The sequence below is a fragment of the Centroberyx gerrardi genome, chromosome 21 (assembly GCF_048128805.1).
Source record: "Centroberyx gerrardi isolate f3 chromosome 21, fCenGer3.hap1.cur.20231027, whole genome shotgun sequence".
NCBI classification, from domain to species: domain Eukaryota; kingdom Metazoa; phylum Chordata; class Actinopteri; order Beryciformes; family Berycidae; genus Centroberyx; species Centroberyx gerrardi.
Genome location: NC_136017.1, coordinates 1,300,566 through 1,325,423, shown reverse-complemented (window position 1 = coordinate 1,325,423; position 24,858 = coordinate 1,300,566). Strand labels below are relative to the sequence as shown.

The 24,858-nt window shown below is 43.3% G+C and overlaps 1 protein-coding gene across 2 annotated transcripts in view; it reads right to left on the bottom strand.

Annotated features, from left to right (window-relative positions):
* Positions 1–24,858, bottom strand: part of abi3bpb (ABI family, member 3 (NESH) binding protein b) — a 47,072-nt gene that overhangs the window by 3,428 nt on the left and 18,786 nt on the right. Inside the window, exons 5-18 of one of the 2 annotated variants that reach the window (XM_078291171.1) lie at positions 21,139–21,335; positions 20,047–20,099; positions 18,091–18,130; positions 17,115–17,195; positions 11,245–11,310; positions 9,573–9,659; positions 7,695–7,763; positions 6,918–7,043; positions 6,263–6,352; positions 5,232–5,441; positions 4,483–4,588; positions 2,109–2,188; positions 1,202–1,231; positions 84–242 (exon numbers count right to left, since the gene is read on the bottom strand). In XM_078291171.1, the coding sequence (XP_078147297.1) occupies positions 84–242; positions 1,202–1,231; positions 2,109–2,188; positions 4,483–4,588; positions 5,232–5,441; positions 6,263–6,352; positions 6,918–7,043; positions 7,695–7,763; positions 9,573–9,659; positions 11,245–11,310; positions 17,115–17,195; positions 18,091–18,130; positions 20,047–20,099; positions 21,139–21,335 (1,394 nt within the window). The remainder of the gene's footprint in view (positions 1–83; positions 243–1,201; positions 1,232–2,108; positions 2,189–4,482; positions 4,589–5,231; positions 5,442–6,262; positions 6,353–6,917; positions 7,044–7,694; positions 7,764–9,572; positions 9,660–11,244; positions 11,311–17,114; positions 17,196–18,090; positions 18,131–20,046; positions 20,100–21,138; positions 21,336–24,858) is intronic. The other variant, XM_078291172.1, reaches the window with a different exon arrangement.

Sequence of the window (24,858 nt, the reverse complement as noted above, 5' to 3'; positions counted from 1 at the left end):
AGATGTCAATTATTCTATCGATCATGTACGACATTAACATAAGAAGTTACAATCAATAATCATTTAGTAATCCATCTACTCACCGTTGAGTGAGTCGCTCAGGTAGATCTTGTACCTGAGGGAGTTACACAGCTGGACGCCCACAAACTTGCGGTACCAGGTCCGCTTCACGTACTGCTTCCCGTTACAGTCGGAGTACGAGTCCGTCTTAAAGGGGAACTGCGTCCAGATGGCGTCTTTTCCTACAGACACAGGAGAGTGTTCATTTATTCATTCATTTATTCATTCATTTATTCATTCAATGCAAAAACACAACAGGTTATCTGTAGAGGGGTTTTCAGGTGACACTATGGCGGCCATGTTGGAGGTCCTCAGCTCTGTGAACAGCTGACTGTTTCTGTCTCAACAGAATTGAACAGACGGTTAATTTCTGTCTGTTTCTGACTGAACTGATCATTTCATCACTGATCCATCTGATTGATTTAGTGTTTAGATAATGTCAGCTTGTTAGCTAGCTAACCATAGTATCTGGTCAGCTAACATCACTGTCTTGTTGTTAACACATCCGATTAGCACACTAGCTAACGTAGCTAGCAGCGGCTAGCGTTAGCGTGTTCACATTAACATCGGTGTGTTTGCCGGCTAGTTAGCTAGCTAACAGTTTGTTCAGGTTAACTGAGCTGACTCTTCTCAAGCTACAACTCAGAGTGTTTTGGAGTAGAGACTAGGGCTAAAGACAAGACAGTTTACTGTGTCACAGTAACCAAATCCACCTTATCACACTATTCACTTTTACTGAGAACGTTACTGAATGGATCTACAGCCACACCACAACAAGCTGACTCAGCTGCTCTCTGTTTCTAGCTGCTTCATACAGATTTACACTTTATTAACTAACACACAGTTCTACAGATTTACACTTTATTAACTAACACACAGTTCTACAGATTTACACTTTATTAACTAACACACAGTTCTACAGATTTACACTTTATTAACTAACACACAGTTCTACAGATTTACACTTTATTAACTAACACACAGTTCTACAGTGTTCCTCCATCATGGAGACTCAGCTGGCTGCTGGGAGATTTCTGATGCAAAGTCTCCATCAAAGGTAATGTGGTTGGTTGGTTGTAAATGCATTCTACAAAACTAAATGTGATAAAATAATGTGGATGATGCTGTGGTATTATCTTACCTGAGACGTTCTCACTCACCCGTGGGTCCGCTAATGGAGAGAGAGAGAGAGAGAGAGAGAGAGAGAGAGAGAGTTTTAAGACGATGCATTCGTCGCCCAGATTTCCCCAGACGGTCCAAACACTCCTCTAACAGTCAGTCATGTATGTGAGGATTTGTTTTCCAGTGTTTCGTTACACAAGCTGGGCCTGTAAAGAACTCTGGACTTTGTAAAGACTCTTCATGAAGATGTTTTACAGGCTGCTGCTGTCTGAGCTGTGGAGGCCATGAAGCTGTCGCCTCCCACCTTTAAAGGGGAGAGAACAGGAGGGGGAGGGGGGTGCAGAGTCATTCTGGACTTAAAGGAGAAAACCGGTGATTTTCGTTTTTTGCGATCACCATCCTAACCCTATCCTGCTTCCAGACTCCAGACTCTCGTTCCTCCACTCTTCAGATTTTGTGGAGCGATTCAGAGAGTCTGCTGTTTCCCTCGTCAGCGGCTTGTATCTCCCTCTGAGAAACGATCGAGCCAATCAGAGCCTTTGTGGGCGGGACTAAAGTTTGTGACGTTTTCAACCTGTGCCAGAGCGTTGAGACAGATCAGAATAACAAACATGGCGACGGCCATGGATGATATTTAGCGGATACATTGGTGAGAAAATATTTCCCATGATCGTCCAAATATTAGTGTGTCATCACTTTTAGATAAATGAAGGATAAAAACATTTAACATTTGAACTAAGGCCCTCTTCCCATCTGACATTAATATATTTATGAAGCTCCTATAAGTGGATTGGAGACACATTGCATTTACTCTTTGTTGTTAAAGCGGTCAGATGCATTTACACCTGGACTTGATGCATTGTTGCGCTACAATACAATTTGGTGATGACACAAGTTACTGCAGGTGGAAAGAAGGCCGAACGTACCTGACTCTGTGTTGAAGGACACTGGGTCACTGGGAGGACCTGTACCCAGCTCGTTCTTCGGCTTCACCTTAAACTCATAACTGAGAGAGAGAGAGAGAGAGAGAGAGAGAGAGAGAGAGAGGAGAAAGAGAGAGAGAGAGAGAGAGGAGAAAGAGAGAGACAGAGGAGAAAGAGAGAGAGAGAGGAGAAAGAGAGAGACAGAGAGAGACAAAGAGACAGAGGAGAAAGAGAGAGATAGGAAGAGGAGAAAGAGAGAGACAGAGAGAGGAGAGAGACACCGAGAGAGAGAGACACAGAGAGAAAGAGAAGAGAGAGAGAAAGACAGAGAGACGGAGAGGGAGAGAGAGAAGAGAGAGAGGAGAGAGAGAGAGAGGAGAAAGAGAGACAGAGGAGAAAGAGAGAGAGAGGAAGAGGAGAAAGAGCGAGACAGAGGAGAAAGAGAGAGAGGAGAAAGAGAGAGAGACAGAGAGAGAGAGAGGAGAAAGAGAGAGACAGAGAGAAAGAGAAGAGAGAGAGAAGGACACAGAGAGAGAGATGGAGAGAGAGGAGAGGGAGAGAGGGCGAGAGAGAGGAGAAAGAGAGACAGAGAGAGAAGAGAGAGACAGAGAGAGAGAGGAGAAAGAGAGAGAGACAGAGGAGAAAGAGAGAGAGAGAGAGAAAGACAGAGAGAGAGAGACGGAGAGAGAGGAGAGAGGGAGAGAGAGACACAGAGAGAAAGAGAAGAGAGAGAGAGAAAGAGAGAGAGACGGAGAGAGAGGAGAGAGGGAGAGAGGGAGAGGGACAGAGAGAGAGACACAGAGAGAAAGAGAAGAGAGAGAGAGAAAGACGGAGAGAGAGAGAGACAGAGATGAAATATATGTTTCTTTTGCTTTTCTTCCTTCAAAAACAGTCTATAAGCAATCAGGAAATATCAACATCAGATGGGCTCAGCAGGTCCCATACCCCATGATTATATGGGGTAATTCACTACAAAACCAAACCCCTTCATTTGATCCCTTAAATGTCCTTAATTTCTCATCACATAAACATTAATTATCCATTAAAAACAACAGCTTTAATAAAGTAAGGTCAGTATCATGGGTTTATAAGGGATTTATTCATGAGTTGATTCACAGAGACACTAGAAATTAAGGGATTTTTCATGTCTTTTGTGCAGGTTTACAGGTTATTAATGAGTTATTAATGGAAAGTCCCTGTCTAACTGAATTTTACATTAAATTAGAAAGTAAGCAGTCAAACATCAAGGGGAGTTTAAGGAGGTTTTGATGGGGTCTCCTCCATTAATAACTCCCTTAACTCATTTTAAGGGGATTAATTAAGGGGTGAACACTGGTTCGTAGAGACTGCAGTTGAGCCTCGCTCCACAGAGAGACCTCCTCCGTTTTTCAATCACCTTCCTTCACAGCAAATAGTTTTCCCATATTCAGCTTCATTAAAACCGGAGCGGGCGCAGCGGGCCGCCTGCCGCGGGACGCTCCGGTCCAAACACCGTCCCGCCGCCTCGCTCGGGACGGGTAACCGAGCGTCTCCCTCTGTGTTTGGACAGCTGAGCGCGGCGGACGCTTGGCCGCAGCACGTGTTCAGAGACACTTAACGAGGCGGCGGGCTCCAGATCTCGGTGTAGATTATAAACAAAAGAGGCGATCGGGCTCCGGCTGCGAAAAATCTGTAATCATCTTTTAAATTGCCTCTTAAAACTCATTTTTATAGACTTGTTTTTATGTAATGAACTTGTTTTCTACCTCGCTTTTATGACTCATGTCTGTTTTTGCATTTCTTACCTTTTACTGCTTTTGCTGTTGATTTTTTTTTTTTTTTTTAATCCTTCGTAAAGCATTATAAAAATAAAGCGCCATATAAAGATTATTATTACATTATTACTCACAACAAATCCATTTCACATCAGTTTTGTCTCCCCTCTCTCTGTCTTCCATCTCTCCAGCCAGTCTCCACTCTACGCTCTTTAATTAAGCAAAAATTGCCTAAAAAATAATCTAAAAAATGGGAACATGAGTGCCGATTTGAGGCAACATGGTCGGTTATAAAAGCTGGTCATGTGACGTGACCACTGATCCCAGATCCGTATTTCTGGTTCCACAAAAAACCTTCCAAGAACTTCTTTATTTCCCACAGGACCATGTATGGTTGTACGTCTCTCCTTCATCAATCATCATTTGTACTTTTGGAAAGACATGCATCCTGTTTGCTGCCTATTTTGGTCTCGAAAAGGACTGGATTTGCTCCGGTCTCGCTCTCGACTTGGACCCGGCCTCGACTCGAACTCGAACTCGGAAATAGACTTGGACTCGACTCGGGCGGTCCGGACTACAACCCCTTGCGACTCGCCCCCACCCGTGCGGTAAATCAAGCGTACCTGCTCTCCGGCTTGAGGTTCTCCACGGCGGTGTGCGTCTGGTTGGTGGTCAGGATGGAAACCTGCTCGCCATCTGGGCCTTTAGCGGTGGAGATGACTTCATACTCTGAGGGGGGGGGGGGGGGGACATGTATAATATGGTTTAACACGGACCTCAAACCAGAAATATGAATGGAATAAAAAAATGACTTAGAAATGTAACAGTGCATTAGATATTGTAGGTAATTGCGATTTAAACTGCGATTCATATCATCACAAGTTTTTCTTGTCATGCATTTTTTAGAACTTTAAAATGGTTTGAAGAAAAAGTGATTTTGTTAAAAAAAAACAAAAAAAACTAGATGTCAGTGTGCAGATTTACTGAGTTTGAGTCTGATGAAAGGTTTTGATTCCTGGACCAAAGATTACCTGCAGCTCTAAAACTTCTTGTTCAAAAAAATCCAGTTTGGACGCAATTCTCTCTTAAGAAATGAATTGCAGCTTCTGAGATTTGGAAATTGCGTAAATTCATATTACGATTTCAGCTCTACTAGCTAGTTAGCCTGTGGACAAGAGAAAACTGTAAGAAGCTGCTTACTTCCCTCCTTCAGCTGCTCTATTTTCTCTATCTGACACGGACTTGCCCAAAACACCAGGTGTATAGTTCTGGAGAAGAGGCGTACCTGCCAGCACTAACCCACTGAAAATAACTGAAACTAAAATTCACTGCCGAGCCCGTCGTCTCGTCCCCTGAAGTGCCGTTGTCCTACCGGTGGTGTCGTTGTCGGTCTTCTCCCAGTCCAGGATGATGAAGGAGGGGCATCCCTCCACCGTCACCACGGTGAGGTTGGAGGGCGGAGTCTTGGGCGGGGCCGTCACGTTCGCCTCGCCCGCTTCGTCCTCGGGGAAATAGTTGAGGGACGTGGTGATGGAGCACGGCTCGTCCGGCTTCTTGTCCACTTTGTAGACCACATGAGGCGCTGTGGGGGGGGGTTACATGATATTACACCTTTTTCATATCAAGGACCCCTAATTTAGTCCACATTAGAGCCATGGACCCCCATTTGATGAGATTTTGTCTCTCAGATTCGAATCTGCACTGCAAAAAACCTCACGAGTCATCTAGTCTCATATTCAGCCTTCAGATCTTATTGTTTTTAACCCAAGAGAAACATTCTGCAGTGAGGAGAGATAACTCCACTTGTCTCCAATGCAGCTTCACTTGTTTCAGGAGTTTTCTAGAACAGAGTGTCAGTTTGTTGAAACCAGTCAGAATAAGGCAGATCACTGCACTGCTGTCAAGGAAATGACTCTTGATTCTACTAAATTCTTCAAACAAGTTGATTTGCATTGGAAACAAGTGAAAATATCAAACCTCACTGGCAGATTTCTTCACTTATTTTAAGAAAATTGTGATTTTAGCACTCAATAATAGACTAAATGACTTGTTAAGATGGAGATTTTTTGCATTGTGAGAATATTTTTATTGTCAGATTTGATTTTGTCCAGAACTCCATGACTGTCTGTGTTGTAGAGAGATAACAGAGAAACTATGATCAGAACAGTCTTTCTTCTACATTATCTAATTCTTGTAAATGAAATAATGCTGAAGTTTAACAGTTCATCAGTTTGCTGGAACCCCCTCGAGGACCCCTGGTGGTCCCCGGACCCCAGGTTGAGAACCGCTGTGGTAGAGCAAGAAACTAACAGGTAAATTCTGACATTTAGAGAAAAATCCTACAGGTTTCCTCTGAGCTTTTTTCTCTCACGGTTCGCAGTGTTTTGTTTTTTTTTTCCTTACCCACATATCGCTTCTTTCCCATCGCATCGACGTCTGAGGCGGGCTGGGAGCTGAACAACGCCGACTCCTCCCAGTGTTCGAATCGACTGGCTGGAGGAGGAAACGCAGACACACACCGGCTCAGACAGCGGGAATAAACTGGAGGACATCAAAGCTAATTTCAGCCAAAGCAATCGGATCGATCTGAGACGCTTTCCAACACTTCTGATATTTGCCATAGAGCTGAAATGAAGGCTTCTGTAAGTAAATCACCTGTTCGTTTAACCCATAGGGAATTTTATTATTAGCTGTCACATTTTAACAGTGTAATGCTGATTTAAAATACTGCAAAAAATCACGAGCTGTCCAGTGATTTTATCTCATCCAGACCTAAATTTCACTTGATTCATGCCGATATGACTTCTTCTTTCAAGAAATCATCATAAAACAATGAAGAAAATCTGGAAACAAGAAACTTTCTCCAAGACAATTTCACTTTTAGTAAGTAAGTAAATGTCCCGAAACAAGTTCTCCTGGAAAAAAAAAAGTCTAATTCGTTGAAACCGGTAAAATTGAATTACAGGGGATCGTTTCACATTAGAGTCTCTGTGATCACACGAAAGAAACTAAACCGCTGGAACTAAACAGGCACAGAGACGCTGTCAGCGGCTCGTACCGTTGACTGCCGGAGCGGCGGTCGTGGTCTGTTTACGTTCCTGCTTGGCCGGTTTGGCCGTCGGCGGCGGGAAGTTCGGCTTCAGGACCGGCAGCTTGTCCGTCTGCTTCAGGTTGTTCAGCTTGTCTGGAGGAAACACAGACAAACAAAAAGATAAGATGTTTTTTATTTTTCTGTCTCCAAGGGGAACTGGGCAAATCAGCTTTACACTGTCAGGGTTTGGGGTTTGATTCCCACTTGATCTTGGTACTTTAAAGGGTCTGTGTGTAATTTCTGGTCCAGTGCTGGCCTCTATCGCTCAGCGTTGTCATGACAACAACAGAGGCAGAGCGAGACCATCATCAGCAGGTTGGACTGTTTCACAACCAACAACAATCAACCTTCTGTCAGGTTTTTTTTTTCCATGGACGCTTGACGTGATTAGGATCCTGACATCACCACGATCCCTGTTGGATTTTTTTGGAGGATTATATACATGCCCGAATTTACCAGAACACACTACAGATTAGTAATAAAGTCTCAAATTGTATTTTCCGATGTGTGTTTTTTGCCAATCAGCAAGGCAGAAACAAATTGCCAGATTTTTGAAGGGACCTTGGTGTGGCTGCTCCCGTTTTTTTCTGAATGCAGAAATCTGTTCACTTTGTTTCACTCTCTACCATCCAGGAACCTGCTGATATTTGGATTTGAATCGGCTTTGGATAGAAACGCCACCAAAGAGAATACATTTTCTTTATAATAATGTTTTTTTTTTTCCAGAGACCGGCGCCTCCTTACCCATTTCCCCAGGTTTCCCCACCAGGTTTGTTTTCTTGTTGACTGGTATGGACGGGCGAGCCGGAGATCCTGTAACATACAGCACAGAGCAGCAGAGGTAAAAACACACGCTGGGATCTGAACTACCTGGAGAAGAGAGCGCGTCTTTATGATCTATAACCAGCTGCTTTTCCAATCTGATAATCATTCACCGGCTGCCAGTAGTTTAACTCCCTACTGAGCTACAGTAATGTCTTCACAGATAACCATGAAAGACAAATATAAATACAATACATCTGAGACAGAATTCAAAGATGCTTTCACATATGAAAGCGTCTATTTAATGGAAAACAGTGGAACACTCTTTTTGCCACCATTAAAATAATGGGAAAGTCCTTTTTGAAGTGGTACAATAGAAAAATGGCTCTGTTGTGAATCAGATTCAGGCATATTGTGCATGTAGATGGTTCCTATCTAAATAAGGCAAAAGCTTAAAGAGCTATTTTGGCTCTATTTTCTAGGTAGGCACTCTCTAATGCACTGGAAAATCAACTTTTTTTCTCCTAAGTTAGAACTCGATACCCGTTTCCAAATGCCAAACGAACCTGAAAACATGAACAATCCCATGTAATTCCAGGAGGTTTGATGCGTTTTCTAAAATCTACCAAGACTGAAGTGCAAAACCTGCAGCCAATTACGCCCCCCCTTCTCATCTGAGCAGAGGCCAAATTCTTCACAATCAAGGAATTGATTCAGTTCCAACACTAAATAGAATAAATGCAAACCCAAAACATGAAAGATGATGGAGTCCTGAAACATTTTAGCTCGTAACATGAAACAATACAGGCACATTCCTTTCAATCAGTCCCATGTAAATAGCGATGATGGGAGGAAAGCCGCCAGTTTGCCTGTAGCATTGCTTTTGTGAATTTTGCTATAATTTGAGATATGGTTAGTTTAAAATCAAACATACCGGACTTCAAAAGCCTCTGTTCTTTTCTTGGTTAAGACGACTGTTATTCAGGGAAGACATTGCTTTAAATAACTGCAGCTGAAACAGCTAGCTCATATAAATAAAGTGTTCTGTCGTCTATATGATGAACCATTACATGTTTTACAATCTGTGTTTATACTTTGAATAAGAGCAACTTTAGGAAAGAGTGCATGCAGAATAAAAACAGTGCTGAGAGTGGAAACTGCACTGTAATTACTTTTGACTGCAAAAATACCTTCAAGTGATGCCTTGTGATTACAGTATGAAATATATATTGGTATGATTTCTTTTTCACACAAAAACAATCCTCAAATGAAAAGCAAACAGTGGTTTCCACATTTGGATGAGAAATTGTCGATGCACGCCATGCTGTCTTGATTGCGTGAGGCTTTTCTAAACACTGGCACCTCGGCAGCAATGCACAACAGTCTGAAGCTCAACACTCTTACAAAGTCAATGCTTGCAATCAAGCAAGAAGCAGAGGCTTAAGCACGTGGACCCTGGACAGGAAAAAAGACTAAAATAACTCCGAGGGTCCAATCCAAACGCCAGGTTCGTCACAGGGCAAAGCTAATAAGGAACAGTTTGTTCTTCAAATTTCTGTGGCGAGAAAAAGCGCAAAGCTCGGCATTGGCGCACGCCAAACTGAGGTTCTGAAAAGTAAGCTAACGATCAGAGGAGCGCATACTTTCCGAGAGGAAAGTATTTTCCACAGGCTCCGCCGAAGCCTTTGGCCCAAGCTTTCAGTCATGATGACCCGTTTTTGGGGCAACTTAAGATTTGCCTTTGGACTTTTAACATGGCCAAATCATGCAGTCTTGGCGGGAGAGCAACTAAAGCGCCAGTCAGCACATGGCGTGGGCGAGTTCTGGGTGCAGACAGGCTAGATTCATGCCGTTACCAACCATAAAACCGCTCTTCGATGGTGGGACCTGACCGACCGAACACGCCGGGGAATTCAGCTTTCTTGTCTTCCAGCAATGAGTTGTTCACTGCAGCAGGAGAAGTGCCAGGATTAAAACTGGTGCCTGTCTGTAGCTGTCACTCTCTAGCATTTCTGTTTCAATACTGCAAGAAAACTAAACTGAAAGACTCTGAAGGTGATTTATATCTTAACTAAAGAGCTTCTTTGACTCCCTGAGCATTCCACTGTTTTGCATTGTCATCTTACAACCGTCAAGGACTTTCCTGAAGGTGTATCCTTAACAGTGTTAACATTAACGTTGTCTGATTTAACACTATCTAGACCTTTAACATACAACAGGAGACAGACCAAAAATGGAAAATGGATGAAAATGATGAACACCAAAAACCAAACCCAGCTCATGCTCACTGAACAGGACAAGCATGCACATCATGCACCGTGTAAACCCTACGAAACACTCCGTCACCTGGTCAGAAACCAGATCTGACTGAAGTCTTACATGTCTTAACACACTTGTATAACTATATAACATTATAATTACTTAGATAATTACTTAATGAACATATGAAAAATGGAATGGTAAATGCTGCTCGAAAGTACATACAACAAATACAATAAATCTGTACGTTCTCAAGATTTCAGGATCTTGACTTCATTGGTCCAAAATAGACCAGAATATTGTTTTTAAATTTTCAAAGCAATATGCACTGCAAACATCTCCATCTTAACAAGTCATTTAGTCTGTAATTGAGTCCTAAAATCATAATTTTCAAAACAAGTGAAGAAATCTGCCAATGTGGTTTGATAATTTCACTTGTTTCCAATGCAAATCAACTTGTTTCAAGAATACAGTAGAATCAAGTGTCATTTTCCTGATAGTAGTGCAGTGATCTGCCTTATTCTGACTGGTTTCAAGACACTGAAACAAGTCTTTTAATGGAGAATTTCTAGAAAATCCCTGAAAGAAGTGAAACTGCATTGGAAGCAAGTGGAGTGATCTCAACTCATTGGCAGAAATGTTCTCTTGTTTTAAGAGAAATAAGATCCGAAGGCTGAATATGAGACTAAATGACTTCAGGTGGATGCTTTTTGCAGTGTGGAAACTAGACTGAGACAGTAAAACAGCATTGCGTCTGTAGCGCAGCATCCAGAGAGCCCGGCAGGCTCAGTGAAGGCCTCTGAAACTGCTTCAGTTTCTGCAAGAACAACTTCAACCAGCTACAGCGAAACCCAAACAGCTAAATTCCCCGCCACCACATGGGACACAGAGTGACATAATCTGCTGCTGTTACTGGACTTATGTAACTACTCAAATAATCAAGATCCGCTCTGACGTCCACTTGATTATTTGAAGTAGTCCTCGCCAGAAGCTTTCTTGAAATAACAGCGGTGAATCTGCAGAAGCTTGACTTGAGACAGCAAACACTTTTGACAAACGGCAACACGGATGGACAGACTGATGAGGTGATGGATGGATGGATGGAGGGAGGGATGGATAGATGGATGGATCAGGGGGAACGTAAAATTATAAACAAACAAAATGGATGGAGAGAACAACACCGACATGAGCTGCAGTGGAGATGAAGACGCTGCAAAAGCGATCGCGGGTTAATGATGAGGGAGAAACACACAAGACAAATGAGTTCTTTTACCCAGTCGAGGCCTGGACCATATGGCGGGTTTAGGCAGGGCAAAGCCCCTGTGGTGCTCGCCATTTACTGTGGGGAGAAGACTGAGCGTTAAGGAGGAGAGGAAACTGTCTCCAGCCGAACCCTGCAGGAGGACAACCATGTAAGTCTGTCGCACCAAAGGCAAATGTACCGCTGCGCTGCAAAACATTTATCTTTACAAGTCATTTAATCTTGTATCGAGTCGTAAAAATATTCCACATTTTCTTAAAACAATTGATGGAATGGGATGAGATTATTTAACTTTCTCCTGTCGCTCGTTTCAAGGAAATTCCAGGAAATTATCTCACCCCACTGGCCGATTTTTTTGACTTGTAAGAAAATTAAGATTTTAAGACCCCATATTAAAGTTAAAGACTTGTCAAGATGAATATTTTTGCAGTGTGACGAGGAGTGTTAATGTCACACGTCACTGGAAAGTCTTGTGTCTTCTGTGAACACAACGTTTAACCTTCCAGCCTTTAGGTAATGGAGCATAAAATCGACTTATATGGTTGTTCGGCTGAAAAGTTCACTTAGCAAGCACAGAACAGTGAGAAAATACAGTCGCAAACTGGATTTGGAGCTTGTAAATTAGCAAATGAAGGGGAGGCAAAAACAACAGAGTGATACAGTTACAGCATTTAAAATAGATGTGATGTTGTGAGATGTGAACCACTGTGGAAACTAAAAAAAACAAAAGGTTTTTTTTCGTTTCCTTTGAAATAAAATGATCTTGAGCGGTGGAGCAAATCGTTCAAGACACAACCAGGATACAGCAAAGCCAACACCGAACCGATCCAAAAGCCCAATGTCAGCGGCTTCACTCCATAGTGACCGTGTGATAGACACCCATGACCAATCATCAACTGAAAACTGACAAGGTCTGTCAAAGCATGACCAATCCACATGGTGTGATGTGAAACCAGGCCTGCCGGAGCTAAACCACCGCTGCCAATACGATATGTACGCTCCACATTTGGGGTTGATTTGGATTAACTGCGGCAGAGCGGTTACACAAAAGACGGCAGGAAAAGTTTCCAACCAACCAAAGTGCAGATTGTGTCTGAGAAGAGGCAAGAAGGAAGGATAGGGAGGGTAGGGGTGAGCGGTTCCATTACCCCCGAGTATCCCGGAGGTCAGGGACGAGTTACGGGTTCTAGAGGAAGAGTAGGGCTGTCTTAAGCCGTTAGAGAAGGGAAAGAGGGGGTTTCTCGATGTAGGCTTCATGGATCTGGAAACCGTGGTAGCAGCGGGGCCGTAGGGCCGCAGAGGCAATGACGGGGCAACATTTCTTTTGCTGCCTTGACCTAGAAGATCAAAAACAATTGCAGGGCCTTTGTTACAATTAGCATCTCATCTGTATCTCAGTTGGTGAGATCGCTGTGCCAGTCAGGCGAGCTTGAAGCCATGGGCAGCAGTCCAGAGCAGTGATGTTAGTGATGGAGAATTAAATCATTACGTATCTTAAAGCTACTGTCTTAAATTTTAAATCATTTCTATTCCAAGCATACAGGAAAATGTCTAATACTATCATTTTATTTGCCACATGGTGTAATGGGCAATTAAAAGTAATTAGAATTCATGGAATACAGCTAGAAATGTGCTTAATGATATTATTAAGGCTTTTTAAGCGCTCACAATCTTGGGAAACAACAGTCATATAAGCCAGTGATGAGTTTTGGTAGCGTGACGCAACCATGACTGTAAGATTGTGTGCGACATGCAGACATTGGAGGCCATGTTGGATGAAATGTTTAGAGGTGCAACAAAGGGCATCCCACTCCGCTGCGGGAGCGGACGTTCCTGTGGACAAAATGAAGGGGCGTTTAGCTCGGACGGCGACCGGAAGCTGGGGAACAAGATGGTGATTGCAGACATGGAGGTCGCACAGTACAGCAGACACAGACAGAGAAAGCAACACCAGCTTCGCTCGCAAGACACAGGAAGCGTGGCCATTCGTTTGATGAGGTCATCATTACCCCAGTTGTTATTATTTTTGGCCCTCTCATTGGCCAGAGCAGATCTCAGCAGTGATGATCCGTCCTGTGATTTGCTGAAAGCTGTGTGGGAAAGAGAAGGATTAACACGAGAAAGGCCAGAGGATTTTGACATCTAAGAGACGGCTGGCCAGCTGTCAGCTGAGCGGCGTAAATACAATCCCAGCTTCTACTTCCTCGCATGATTCTGAAAACCTTACAACACTTTGTCTGTACAGAGAGAAGTTCTCGGAAAAGTAATGGAGGGACATTTTGAAAGCTGAGGTATTTCAGTTATAAAATTCAAAACGGCAGTCAATTGACAGCGGCTTGGCCTTTTAAGTGTTAATTGTTTGCAGATGACACTGTTATTTTCATGGAGGTCCTGAAGAGAGCCCATTAGAGTTAAACACACGGCAACAGATCCCGCTCAGTTTCTGAAACTTGTTCCCAACAGTCTTTTAATATTTTACTGTATTTCATCTCAGCAGATGTTTTGCAGTGCAATCAAAACACGTTGTGTAACCGCAAACTGCAATTTTCCATGTAACCAAACTCCAATCTTCCAAACATCGCCATTCTTTCACACTGTGCAAAATGGAAAAAAGGGAGAGGGGAAAATAAGTAATGAAAGTTGGAAGTTGGAAATTACCAGCGGGGTTATGAGGCTTCTCTGTTGCACTAGTGGGCGCCCTGGGCTGAGTCTGCCCCTGAAGAGAGTCGCCGTGTGGGGGTAACTTAGGGAGAGGGGAGGCTGTGCTGCCGGTGGGAGGGGCTTTGGTGGGCGGGAGGTGGGGCGCGGCGGGACGAGGATCCGCCGGTCGGTTGGTGTCATTTCTAAAACTGTTTCCTTTGTCTGGGGTGAGAGAGGAGAGAGGTACTGTGATCATGGGGACTGGATCGTCTCAGATGGTCTGATTCAGTAAGATATGTGCTGTATTTGTTTGGACTTGACACTGGCGATCAGTGGATTCAATCGATTTCAAAGCAAGCAGACATGGATTTCAGTTCGTCCCATCATCACCAATTGTGGAGAAATGAGAGTCACCAGATGCATGTCTTTGAAAGGTCAAAACTTTTCGTTCAAATTAGATTTTCAACTTGGCAACCAAATGTCAAAAGGATTATGTTTTGGCCCCATAATCTTGTACCTCATAGAAATACAGAAAAGTCCAGAAGACTTTGTACTTGTGAAGAAACAGACAGAGAGGACAGAGGGGATTCTGCAGAACGACTTGTGTTGTCTTTCCCTGGAGGGAAATCCAGCCACGTCTGCGTCTGTCCCGGGACAGCATGCAGGCCCGTCATGCAGACTGATCAAACCCGGCATGGCAATGACTTTGTGGGGCGACCACACTGAGCGCTACACACAGGGAAGGATGGAGAGGTGGACAGAGGGAAGGATGGAGAGGTGGACAGAGGGAAGGATGGAGAGGTGGATAGAAGGATGCGGGCCTGTAGAAATGAACAATAAATTTGATTTGATAAATTTGAAGGCACAGCTGCAAAATAATCTGGCTCCCAATGATGTTTGATCTGATCAGTAAGAGCAATTCTGAGTTGAAACATTGCACAAGTAATGCTTACTGGGAGAAAAAAATCCTTCCTTTCATTTTTTATTCCTGAGATAAGATAAGATCTATTTCCTGTGTTCTCCTGTAACTTGAACCAGGTTTCTGCAGCAGCAACATGTGCTGTAACTCACAGATTATGCTGGTAGTTAAACTGCGGGTTACATATCTTTTCTTTTCACATCAAAAGGCAGCTCTACTCATATCCATATTTAGTTGAAAATATATCTTGGCTGTCTCAGATCAGACACAAGTCTTTGTTACCTCTGAGGAAATAAAACATATTGATGTTGGATGGAGAAAAAAAAGGAAATAGATCAAACTGTATGTGAATAGATCAATAAACTGAGAAAGAGAAAAGACAGTTGTAAGGAGACAGATGGAGTGATGAATGGTGACAGAGTGATGAACGGGAAGATGGCCGCGGATGCGCAAAAGAAGCATCAGAGGTGAGACCAAGTCAACTTTGCTCGAGTCCCAAGTCAATCCATGTCATTAATGTAAAGTCTCAAGTCTAAATGTAGAACAGCAAGTCAAGTCAGAACAAATCAAGAGTCCAGTATCAACTTAATATCTTAAAGAAAACTAAATATCTAGGACTTTTCAATGCAATATGGTTTTAATAGGATAAAAACTTGGTAAGAGCATCATGAGTTTGATTTCTATAATCAGTTTCAACTTCAATAAATTCAATCATTCCATACAAATTCAGAAAACAGAATTTAAATTCAGTCGTCCGCTGGAACAAATCTCATCACTTTCAATCTAAGTCATTTACACAAACACAAGATCTCAAGTCAAGACTTTAGAAACCTTTTCAAGTCATCAAAGTACAAGTCAGAGTCAAGTCCCAAGTCACCAGAACCCAAGTCAAGTCAAGTTGAGTCTTAAGCAATTCAAGTTGTGACTTGAGTCCCCACCTCTGGTCATTACTCTCACATTAAGGCCTCAGCAGAATGGGCGGCATGGTTCATACGCAAAAACTAGCTGTGGCTGCTGTTGGGGGGGCGGGGGGATTGGGGGTGGGGGGGGTGGGGGGGGGGGTAACTTACTCATGGCATTTGACCTCCAGTGCCATCATCTCCATCGACTTTCTAACTCTCATGCCAGCATGCAGCCAATCACAACAGCTGCACTTCCCAGACCCCGCCCCTCCCAGCTGCATAACCGGGCTCAGCCAAGCAGGCGATGACTGACTGTGAATAAAGCTGTATGATTTAAAAAAACAAAACAAAAAAAAAATGAAGTGAGCGTCTCTCTGTTACCCAGTGACAACTGAGGCCATTGTGGCTCAGCGGAGCCGGGCAGAGGAATAGTTTCCTGGTGGCTCTCGGGCGGCGCTGTGGGAAATAATATACGGTTTCATAAGAGGGTAAAGGAAAATGTGTCAGAATAAAAGTGATAATAGTAAAAAAAAATATCAGTTTGTTGGGAAACCCAGTTTAGGTGTATAGGTAGTAGAGCTCGACCGATATGAGTGTCTGAACGCTGATACTGAAGCTGCTGCTAGCTTGTTGATATTCAATATCTTAAAATGTCACCATTTTTATGCCAAAACATTCCAAGTATTCAATGTTTTTCCCCAGAATTTTATTCATTTCAGGGCGGAAAAGCCTCTGAAACATTTAGACCATCACGGGACACTAAAACTCTCCATTGAAAGACTAATGAAACAGTTTCAGGTGGGTTAGCAGCTCACTGAAGGGAAACCAAACATTACTTTTCAGGTTGGACTGACTTCTACTGGTTAAAAGCATGCTATTGCAATTGCAATCTGCTATTGGCTGACCTTGGTTCCTATTGACCGATCCATGAGAAACCAAACAGGTAATCTACTGCACAGGTAACCAAGATCAGCCAATAGCAGGTTGGCTATTAACCGGTAGATGTCAGTCCAACCTGTAAAGTCTCTGTGTTGCAGCTGCTAACCCACCTGGAACTGTTTCATTAGTCTTTCCATGGAGAGTTTTAGTGTCCCATGATGGTCTAAATGTTTCAGAGGCTTTTCCACCCCGACAAGAAGAAAATTCTGCAGGGAAACATTGAATATTTGGAATGTCTTGGCATAGAAATTATCAAATTTTAAGACAGTGAGGGAGAAACCTCCATCTTATCAGTGGTGTCCGATTGATCGACCAAAATCTGATTTTCAACAGCAGCAAACCGACATATCGGTCTAATCCTACTAGGAAGCTCTGGAAGTAAAGATTAAAATGTCTCTGCAGCCCTGAGTGGAAGAGAAGAGGGAGAAGTGTGTCTGTCTGTCTGTCTGTGTGAAGGAAGGAAGGAAGGAGCAGATAATCACCGAAAGAAGTCCTGGGCGCTCCGGGGAAACCTGGGTTTTTTAGCAGGGGAGAGAGTCTAGTCTGGGTCCGGTTGTGGAGAGCTGCGGACGCAAAGAGTCGACACACATTACAGAGAGGAAAACCAGAGGGATCCAACATGGAAACACGGGAATACTGTGGGAATACTGATGCTGTACTTCTTCTCTCATGTCTTATATACCTTGTCTAAAGCACTTTGAATCGACTTTGTGGACGAAATGCGCGATAGAAATTGCCTCGTCATAAAAATGAAAAATTGCTTAAAGTGGGTCAATAAAGTATTGCAGTTAAATTATTACTTATCGTAACTTTTTCCGATATAAAATGGGGAAAATGCCTGGTTTCGTGGCATTTCGTCACGTTTTTATTTATTTTCTTTGATGTAGAACTATATTCCTGACAGGAAACCTGCCGAGTGGAGATCAACTGAATTTACTTCAACTGAACTGAACATGGAAACGGTGTGGTGAAAACCTAAAATAGATTTCCCGGTAAAATATTGAGATAAATGAACATTATTAAACTGAAAGGAATTGATTTGAACTTAGTGGATTTGTTTTGAATTGAACTGAACAAGTGGAAAGAAATGAATGGAGGTTACGATTCAAACAAGACAATGATCGTTTAACTTGACGATGAAACATTTAAAATCTTGACAACGTTTATCTCGGTTTTGTGATATTTTTGAATCCCCTCCTGCTCTTTATAACCGGTCGGAACATGCAGTAATATCTGTCAGACCTTTTATTCTCCTTTTTATTATCATCGCCTCTGAAAACAGATGGAAGTGGATTACATGCTGCGGTCTCACTGTACATACCTCCGCAGCATTTAAATAGATTCTTTACATAATGATCGTGCAAAAAACACCTGAACAAGAACAACAACACTCTGCAGTCGAGGAGGTAAAAATCACACAAGAAAAAAACAACAACAAATACAAAACACAAATCTTACCAGGCCGAGGTGGAAACAGAGCGTGAGGTCCAATAGGTTTCTGAAAAACAGAAAACGCTGATTGTGGATACGCTGATATTGGAAGAGCTCATTTCTGAAACACTTCATGTCCATTTTGGGGGGAAAAACTCATTAACTGATCATCATTCAACATCTCTAAAGTCAGTATACTGCAAAAAAAATACACACTTGCTCAGTTATTGTATCTTGTCTCCAGACTTATCGAGATTATTTTAGGATTTTTTTAGTTAAATTTAGTTTTGTTTAAGATATTAAATTGATACTGGACTCTTGATTAGTTCTGACTTGACTTGGTAATCTACATTTAGACTTGGGACTTGACTTGAGACTTGTTCCTCGAGACTGACTTGGGACTCGAGCAGAGTTAACTCGATCACACCTCTCTCTGCGCGATGCAAAATCCAGAGCTCGGTTCTAACTAAACTGTGTGTGATTCATGTCGACGCTGACAGAGTGTGTTATGCGGCCTCGACCTTTAACCCCCGAGAACACACACATCAACCTGGACGTCTGCCTGGAACCAGTCTGTCATGGTAAATACATGTGCTGAGAACCTGGAACACACACACACACACACACACACACACACACACACTAAACACACACACTGGGGCCCACAGGAAGCCACACATGATAGAAATATATGCACTCATGGTACTGTAAGGTACTTTGGATTGAAGCAGCCTTCAAATGGCATGTTATTTTAAACACACACACACACACTACACACACACACACTACACACACAAGTGATATAATGCTTGCCTTCCAACAGAGCGTAGAGTAAAATACCATCTGCTGTTTGGTGGAGGCTTTTACCGCACATACCTCACATTTTAAGTATGTCCTGCCCCGGTGGGAATCGAACCCCCAACCCAGGCAGTGTTAGTGCCTTGCTGTAACGCATGTGGGGGGGGCGGGGGGGGCGGGAGGCACGGCGGCAGCGGCAGGCGGTCGCTGGCTGATTTAGACGCTGTCTGCCTGTTTGTGTTGGCTCAGCTTGGGGGACGAGACCTGACCCTCTTTAACCCGCATTAAAACGTCTGGCAGGCGGAGCGGTGGGGGGGCCGGGGGGGTGGAAGGTGTGTGTGGGGGGGTGTGGGGGGGGGTGTAATGGGTGGTGGTGGGGGGGTGAGGGGGGGGGGAGAAAGCAGATGTTTCCCTTGTTGGGTCTTACGCAATCAAGCGTCGCTCCTTAGCCCTGTTTTAACCACAGAACCAGACTGGATAGAACGGTCCTTCCACTGTTTTCGATGCTAATTTAGCTAGTTCAGCATAAAATGGCGAAATTTTAAGTGTTAGTTGCTATGGTGACGACACAGTCTGGATATTAAGGCTGTAAAGTCTGTCACACTGTGAGAACTGAGTAGATGAGTCTGTTAGCAAACTGTCAACTGGAAGCTAACGTTAGCGACGAGGCTAACGTAGCTTCATCACAGACTGTACTTCTCTCTCTAGCTCTTCTAGTCAACATTAGCATGTTAGCAATCCATGGCAGCAAGGAGACAGAGAAGCTGCTTTGGTTCTTGCTGTAAAACCTCTCAGCTCAGTGACTTGCTGTGAGTCTCTGTATACAGAAGCTAGTCCGACGGGTCACAGCAAGATGGCCGCCGCTCCGACCGTCCTGGAACGTTGATTTGAATGGGAATGATCGTTCTGTCCATTCAAGTTCTTTGGTGTCCCCAAAATTTTGACGGGCAGTGTATATCCACTATAGTTTTTACTCTTCATCGTTCATTTTTATGCCTTTGTAAACTCTGGTAATATGTTGTATTTTGTCTTATTTTATTTCAGAAACCTGACTTGCTGTGAGTCACTTCATACAGAAGCTAGTCCAACGGGTCACAGCAAGATGGCCGTAGTTTTTGTGATGGCCTGCATCACAGATAATGTAGGTTCACAGAAGTTTTATAGGCAGGATAACACGCTACATACCATCGGCTTTGCAAGAGGATTGCGGAGCTTGTACGGCTTCTGCATGCTCTTATCTGTGAAATACAGAGGAGACGGAGTGAGATTCACTGGAGGAAAAGGGCAGTGAGGTCAGCATGCTAAAATCTCTTTTAACCACGATTGAACCAGGTAGGCTTGTTGAAATGATAAATGATAAAATTATAAAAACAAAACACCATACAGAACAGTAAATCCTTCAGAGGCCAGACTTTGACTGTCTAGAAATACCACCATTAAAGGAGTATGAAACCTTAAACTCACTTTTTTCACCTGTTAATCATTGTTCATGCCAATTTTCCAGTGAAACACATGCTGGTCATAATCTTGACAGTACATCACATAATGCATTTTTTCCCCCTGGATTTTCTGAGCAAATCCCCACTTACTGTCGCCAACTAGCAGCTGAAAAACCTTTGACTGAATCGTGTCGTTTTGGTGGTTTACAGAGTTTTGCACATCATCGCCCATGCTACGAAATTTCCCACAGGCTCAAACTGAGAGTACCATGACCCTTTAAGTCATCATGTAACACGCCGTGTGAAGCAATTACATGCTTTAAAGGCAGGTGTGCAAATCACAATGCAGTGTCTAAAAATTGGATGTCATGCTATTAAATTTACTGTGTTTAGTGTCCATAGCATGTTTCACACTCTCCCTTTGCACTGCAGCTCCCTGAGATTGATGCATAGCAAACTAAGAAATAATAATAATCTAAACAGTTAAATAAATAAATGAATAAATAAAAACTGAGTGCAAAACACAGTGAGAAGAGTGCATTGTCAACTTAAGAGCAGTTAATTCAAAAACTTAAAAGCAGTTAATTCAAAAACTTAAAAGCAGTATGTCACTGTACTGTTTGTGTCTGTATGGATGGTTGTCGTCACTAATGCACTAATATCACCAAGATTCATTCCTGATTTTTTCCTCATTATTATCCATGGTGAATTCAAGTGATTCGGCAAAGGCGGCCAAAGTTCTTGACATGGGAACTTAACATGGGTGACTGGGGTTTGGTAATGAGAAAACTGTCTCAACATCCCTCCTCCAATCGATTTAAACGGCATGAAAACAGACCCTGGCGCTTCGTACCGCCCATGTTGGTGTTGTGGATGACCGGCTTGCTCCACATGCCGCTGCGGTCGTCCTTGTTGGAGCGGACGCCGAACTCGTAGGGCGTGTTGGGCTTCAGGTTGTCGATCACGGTGTCGCTGGTGGGGCAGGTCTGGTAGATCCACTTCCTGTTCCTCTCCCTGTATCTGATGGTGTAGAATCTGGAAAGAGGCAGAGGGCGGAGCAAACATGAGTTCAAATCCCAGTCGGTCCAATAGCTATGAGGTGCGGTGAAAGCCTTGAGGTTAGAGGAGCAGGGAGGTTGCTGGTTCGAATTCCCAGACCGGCTTGGAAAAACTTTGGGGGCAGTGAATGAGAAATGCTCTTCCATTCCTAAATACCAACTACTTCTGATGTGCCTTACTCTTGAGCAAGGCACTTGAGCCCCAGTTGCTCCAATGGAACTGCTAAATGGACGATAGTAGTAGACTATGGTCGAACTGGGCAGCTTCCAGTAGAAGAAATGTGGTTGTGGATCAATGGTCTAAGGTGCGTACCATGTAAACACAACATTCTGGGTTTGAATCCGACCCAGAACCTTCTGTTGCATGTCATTCCTCTCTCTCTCTCTCACAATCTTTCCTTTCTCTCTCCACTTGGGTGAAAATGCCCAAAATAATCTTTCAAAAAAAGGAAATGTGAAGAAGAAGAAGAAAACCAATATGCACGCTCCAAAAAATCTTCTTCGTTGTGGTGCTGGGGGTAAAGTGGCCCCTTAGTTGACCATTTCACCATGTGAAAAAAGACAAACTTACTGAACCCTTCTTTACTCTGTCTCTCTCAACGTTTTGGTCCTCCAACCTTTATCAAGACATAGTCAGCTCCCGGCGGCCGACAGTAGAAGACTGTGGCGTGAATGCGTAGAACTTTCTGGAACTCTCACAGAACTGAATGCAGTAAGAGTAAAATTCATCTGCTCAAAGTTTCCCTGACCAAAACACTGAAGGGAACGCGCTCAGAAAACGTCTTTGCACGGTCGGTGACTTTACGTAAGACTTGGGTTCAGCGCCTCGCTAACGCCAAGGGCTTGTTCCATAGGCTAACAAGGCCCCGAGGTGCAGGAGAACGACATCTACAGCCAACTGCACCGCCAAGTCGCACGCATACGTCTTCAGTCTGTGTGGTTTCTATCTGGGCATCTGTAACCGTGGTGACCTCAGTGTGGAACAACTTCTCCCATTAGGTATTGTTAATTCTGGCGGCAACTTTGACCAGCCGACTTGTCACCGTCAAGCGATCTCCGTTTTCACTCCCTCATGTAGTATTTTTGAAAGCAAGGCTCCAAATACTCAGGCGGCAGCCAAGCACTTAACAGAAGGAACTGACATTAGGTTTTAATAAGACGCCCAAAGTGGTAGAAGACGCTGTGAGCCCTTCAGTTAGCTTAGTGGAAGCTTTGGGTCAAGCTTTCCGACGGCTTTTCCAACTTGCTCGACGGGGGAAAAACATATAATGTATTATTGAAGGCAGGAGAAAGCGAGAGCTGATGGAAAAGCACGTCGGTATGTCCCAGTCGGTGTAATATCACTCAACACACACACATTTCACACACCTGCAGGTGGAAAACACAACAGCAGGGTCGTACATTTTCGTGTGAGAGGAAAAACGACATGCTTCCTTAATGTTTCTCAGCAGAACCATTTGTCATCGTGTCACTGCGCTGAATGCGAGGATCTGTTGTCTCAGTTTGTGCTGTGAAACTTGACTTGAAGGCAGGAGGGAGCTTTGGAGAAAATGCCCTCTGAATGAATGTAAATACACATAAAAGACAAGAAAGGGGGAAAAAAGGAGGCTTTAAGGCTCCTAAAACCAAGGGAGTCCTGTAGTCTAAAAGATTAAAGAGTTTGTTTGAACGGCTTTATGGTAAATATATAACATATGTAACCAAAGAGGTCTTCTTGAGGGGAAGGTGACCTGTTGGGTTGGTAATCAGTGGCCATATTTTATGTTTACCACACAGCCATTCAAACTCTTTTTCATCACTAACAGATTGTCATAGTTTCCCATGCTTTTTCATGAGTTTTTTGATGTTCCTCAGCCCCAGTGTTACAGCTGCAGCCATACTGTAGGTCATGTGCCTGAATGCACATAGTGATTTAATTCTGAATGTATATTTATAGAGAGACATGTATAGTCTGGTGTCTATAGTATGTCTCTCCCTGTTCCCTCGCACAACAGCAGATTGGAGTTTTAGTTACACAAATGGGTTATTTCTTGGATGCAGAGCTGCTCTGGAGGCAGAAATAATCTCATTGGTTGAGTTAAACTTAAGTGGGTGGAGCCAAAAAAAAAAAACTGTTTTTTGGAGCGCAACTTAGCTAATTGGCAAACTTGAATGGCAAAGAAGGAACTCTGGTCAAACTATAAATAAAAAATACAAATGGCAATGACTTTTTTTTTTTCTTCTTTTTTGGAAGGTCAGTAGATAGCTAACTAGCTTACCTAGCTAGCTATAGGCTAGTATGGCTAGTTTGAACTTGGAAAGTCAGCTAGTAGCTTACCTATTTTTTCAGTTAGCAGCAGAGCGCTAGGCTTCATAATATTAGCTTCCTCCTCTCTTACCTCTTGTCTTTTTCACTGAGCTTCAGTCTAATGTTACTTAGCCAGAAAAACGGAGGTTCTTTGGCTCCGCCCACTGAGGTTTAACTCAACCAATCAGATTATTTCTGCCTCCGAGAAATGTTTGTCGGACTAAAACTACAATGTGCTGCACAACATGTAAGGTCCTGTTGTCCGTATTCACTGTGTTACTGTTAACTGTCAGTATGTTTCTGCACCACCAAAACAAACTCCTGTATCTATATTGTATTTGGTGGTTAAAAGATTCTCGTTCACAATCCAAGCATTTTCTCCAAAGCTCCCCGGCCCTTCAGCAGTCCGGCTCCGTGTTCACCTGTCATCCATCTGAACGTGAGGTCGTCCGCCGGGGAAAAGCTTTGGCCCTTAACAGCCAAACACAAACCAGATGTGTTTCCTGTCTGCGGTACTGAAGGGGTTACTGTCAAACTGATTACAGACCAGTCTGGCCCGCAAGACCAAAGAGCTGCAACTGCATGAGCAGTGACACTGACGAAAAACGACTTCAGCCTTTATCTCCTGTAAGAAGTAGACTGTAAATCATTTAACAGCATTTATAAGTAAAATACATGTTCATATGAAATCAAAAACCCTTGACTTAGACCTTTAAAAAAGACAAAAATGTAATGTGTCTATCTAATCTGATTTCTGGGATTACTTTTGGATGGATTACTTCTGGGTTTCTTCTTGGATTCGTTTTGGATTGTCTTCAAAATTCATAGAAGTTATGCCGGCAATTTATTTAAATCTACATACAGTATTTTTCATGCAGATTTGACTATTTTTGAGAAGCACCCCTATCCCAAAAAAGGCCGTCTTGTTGGGCCGGCACAACACCAAACAACATGTAATCAGTCAGGCGCTCCATCAGAAAACAAATTATTGGAAAACCTCCAGTCGTCCCAACGCTCCACCAGGCTTTCTCTGTTTGATCTTTGTTTTGGTTCTATAGAACAAACGTAGGAACGCCTCTGATTGGCTGAACGGACGCTGACGAATCCGTCCGTCCAGAAAAAGTTCAGCTGGGTTGAACTTTCTGTCCGACAGAAATCTGACGGACGGACATGTCATACTCCCCACACTATCTGTTTTCACACCTGTCCATCT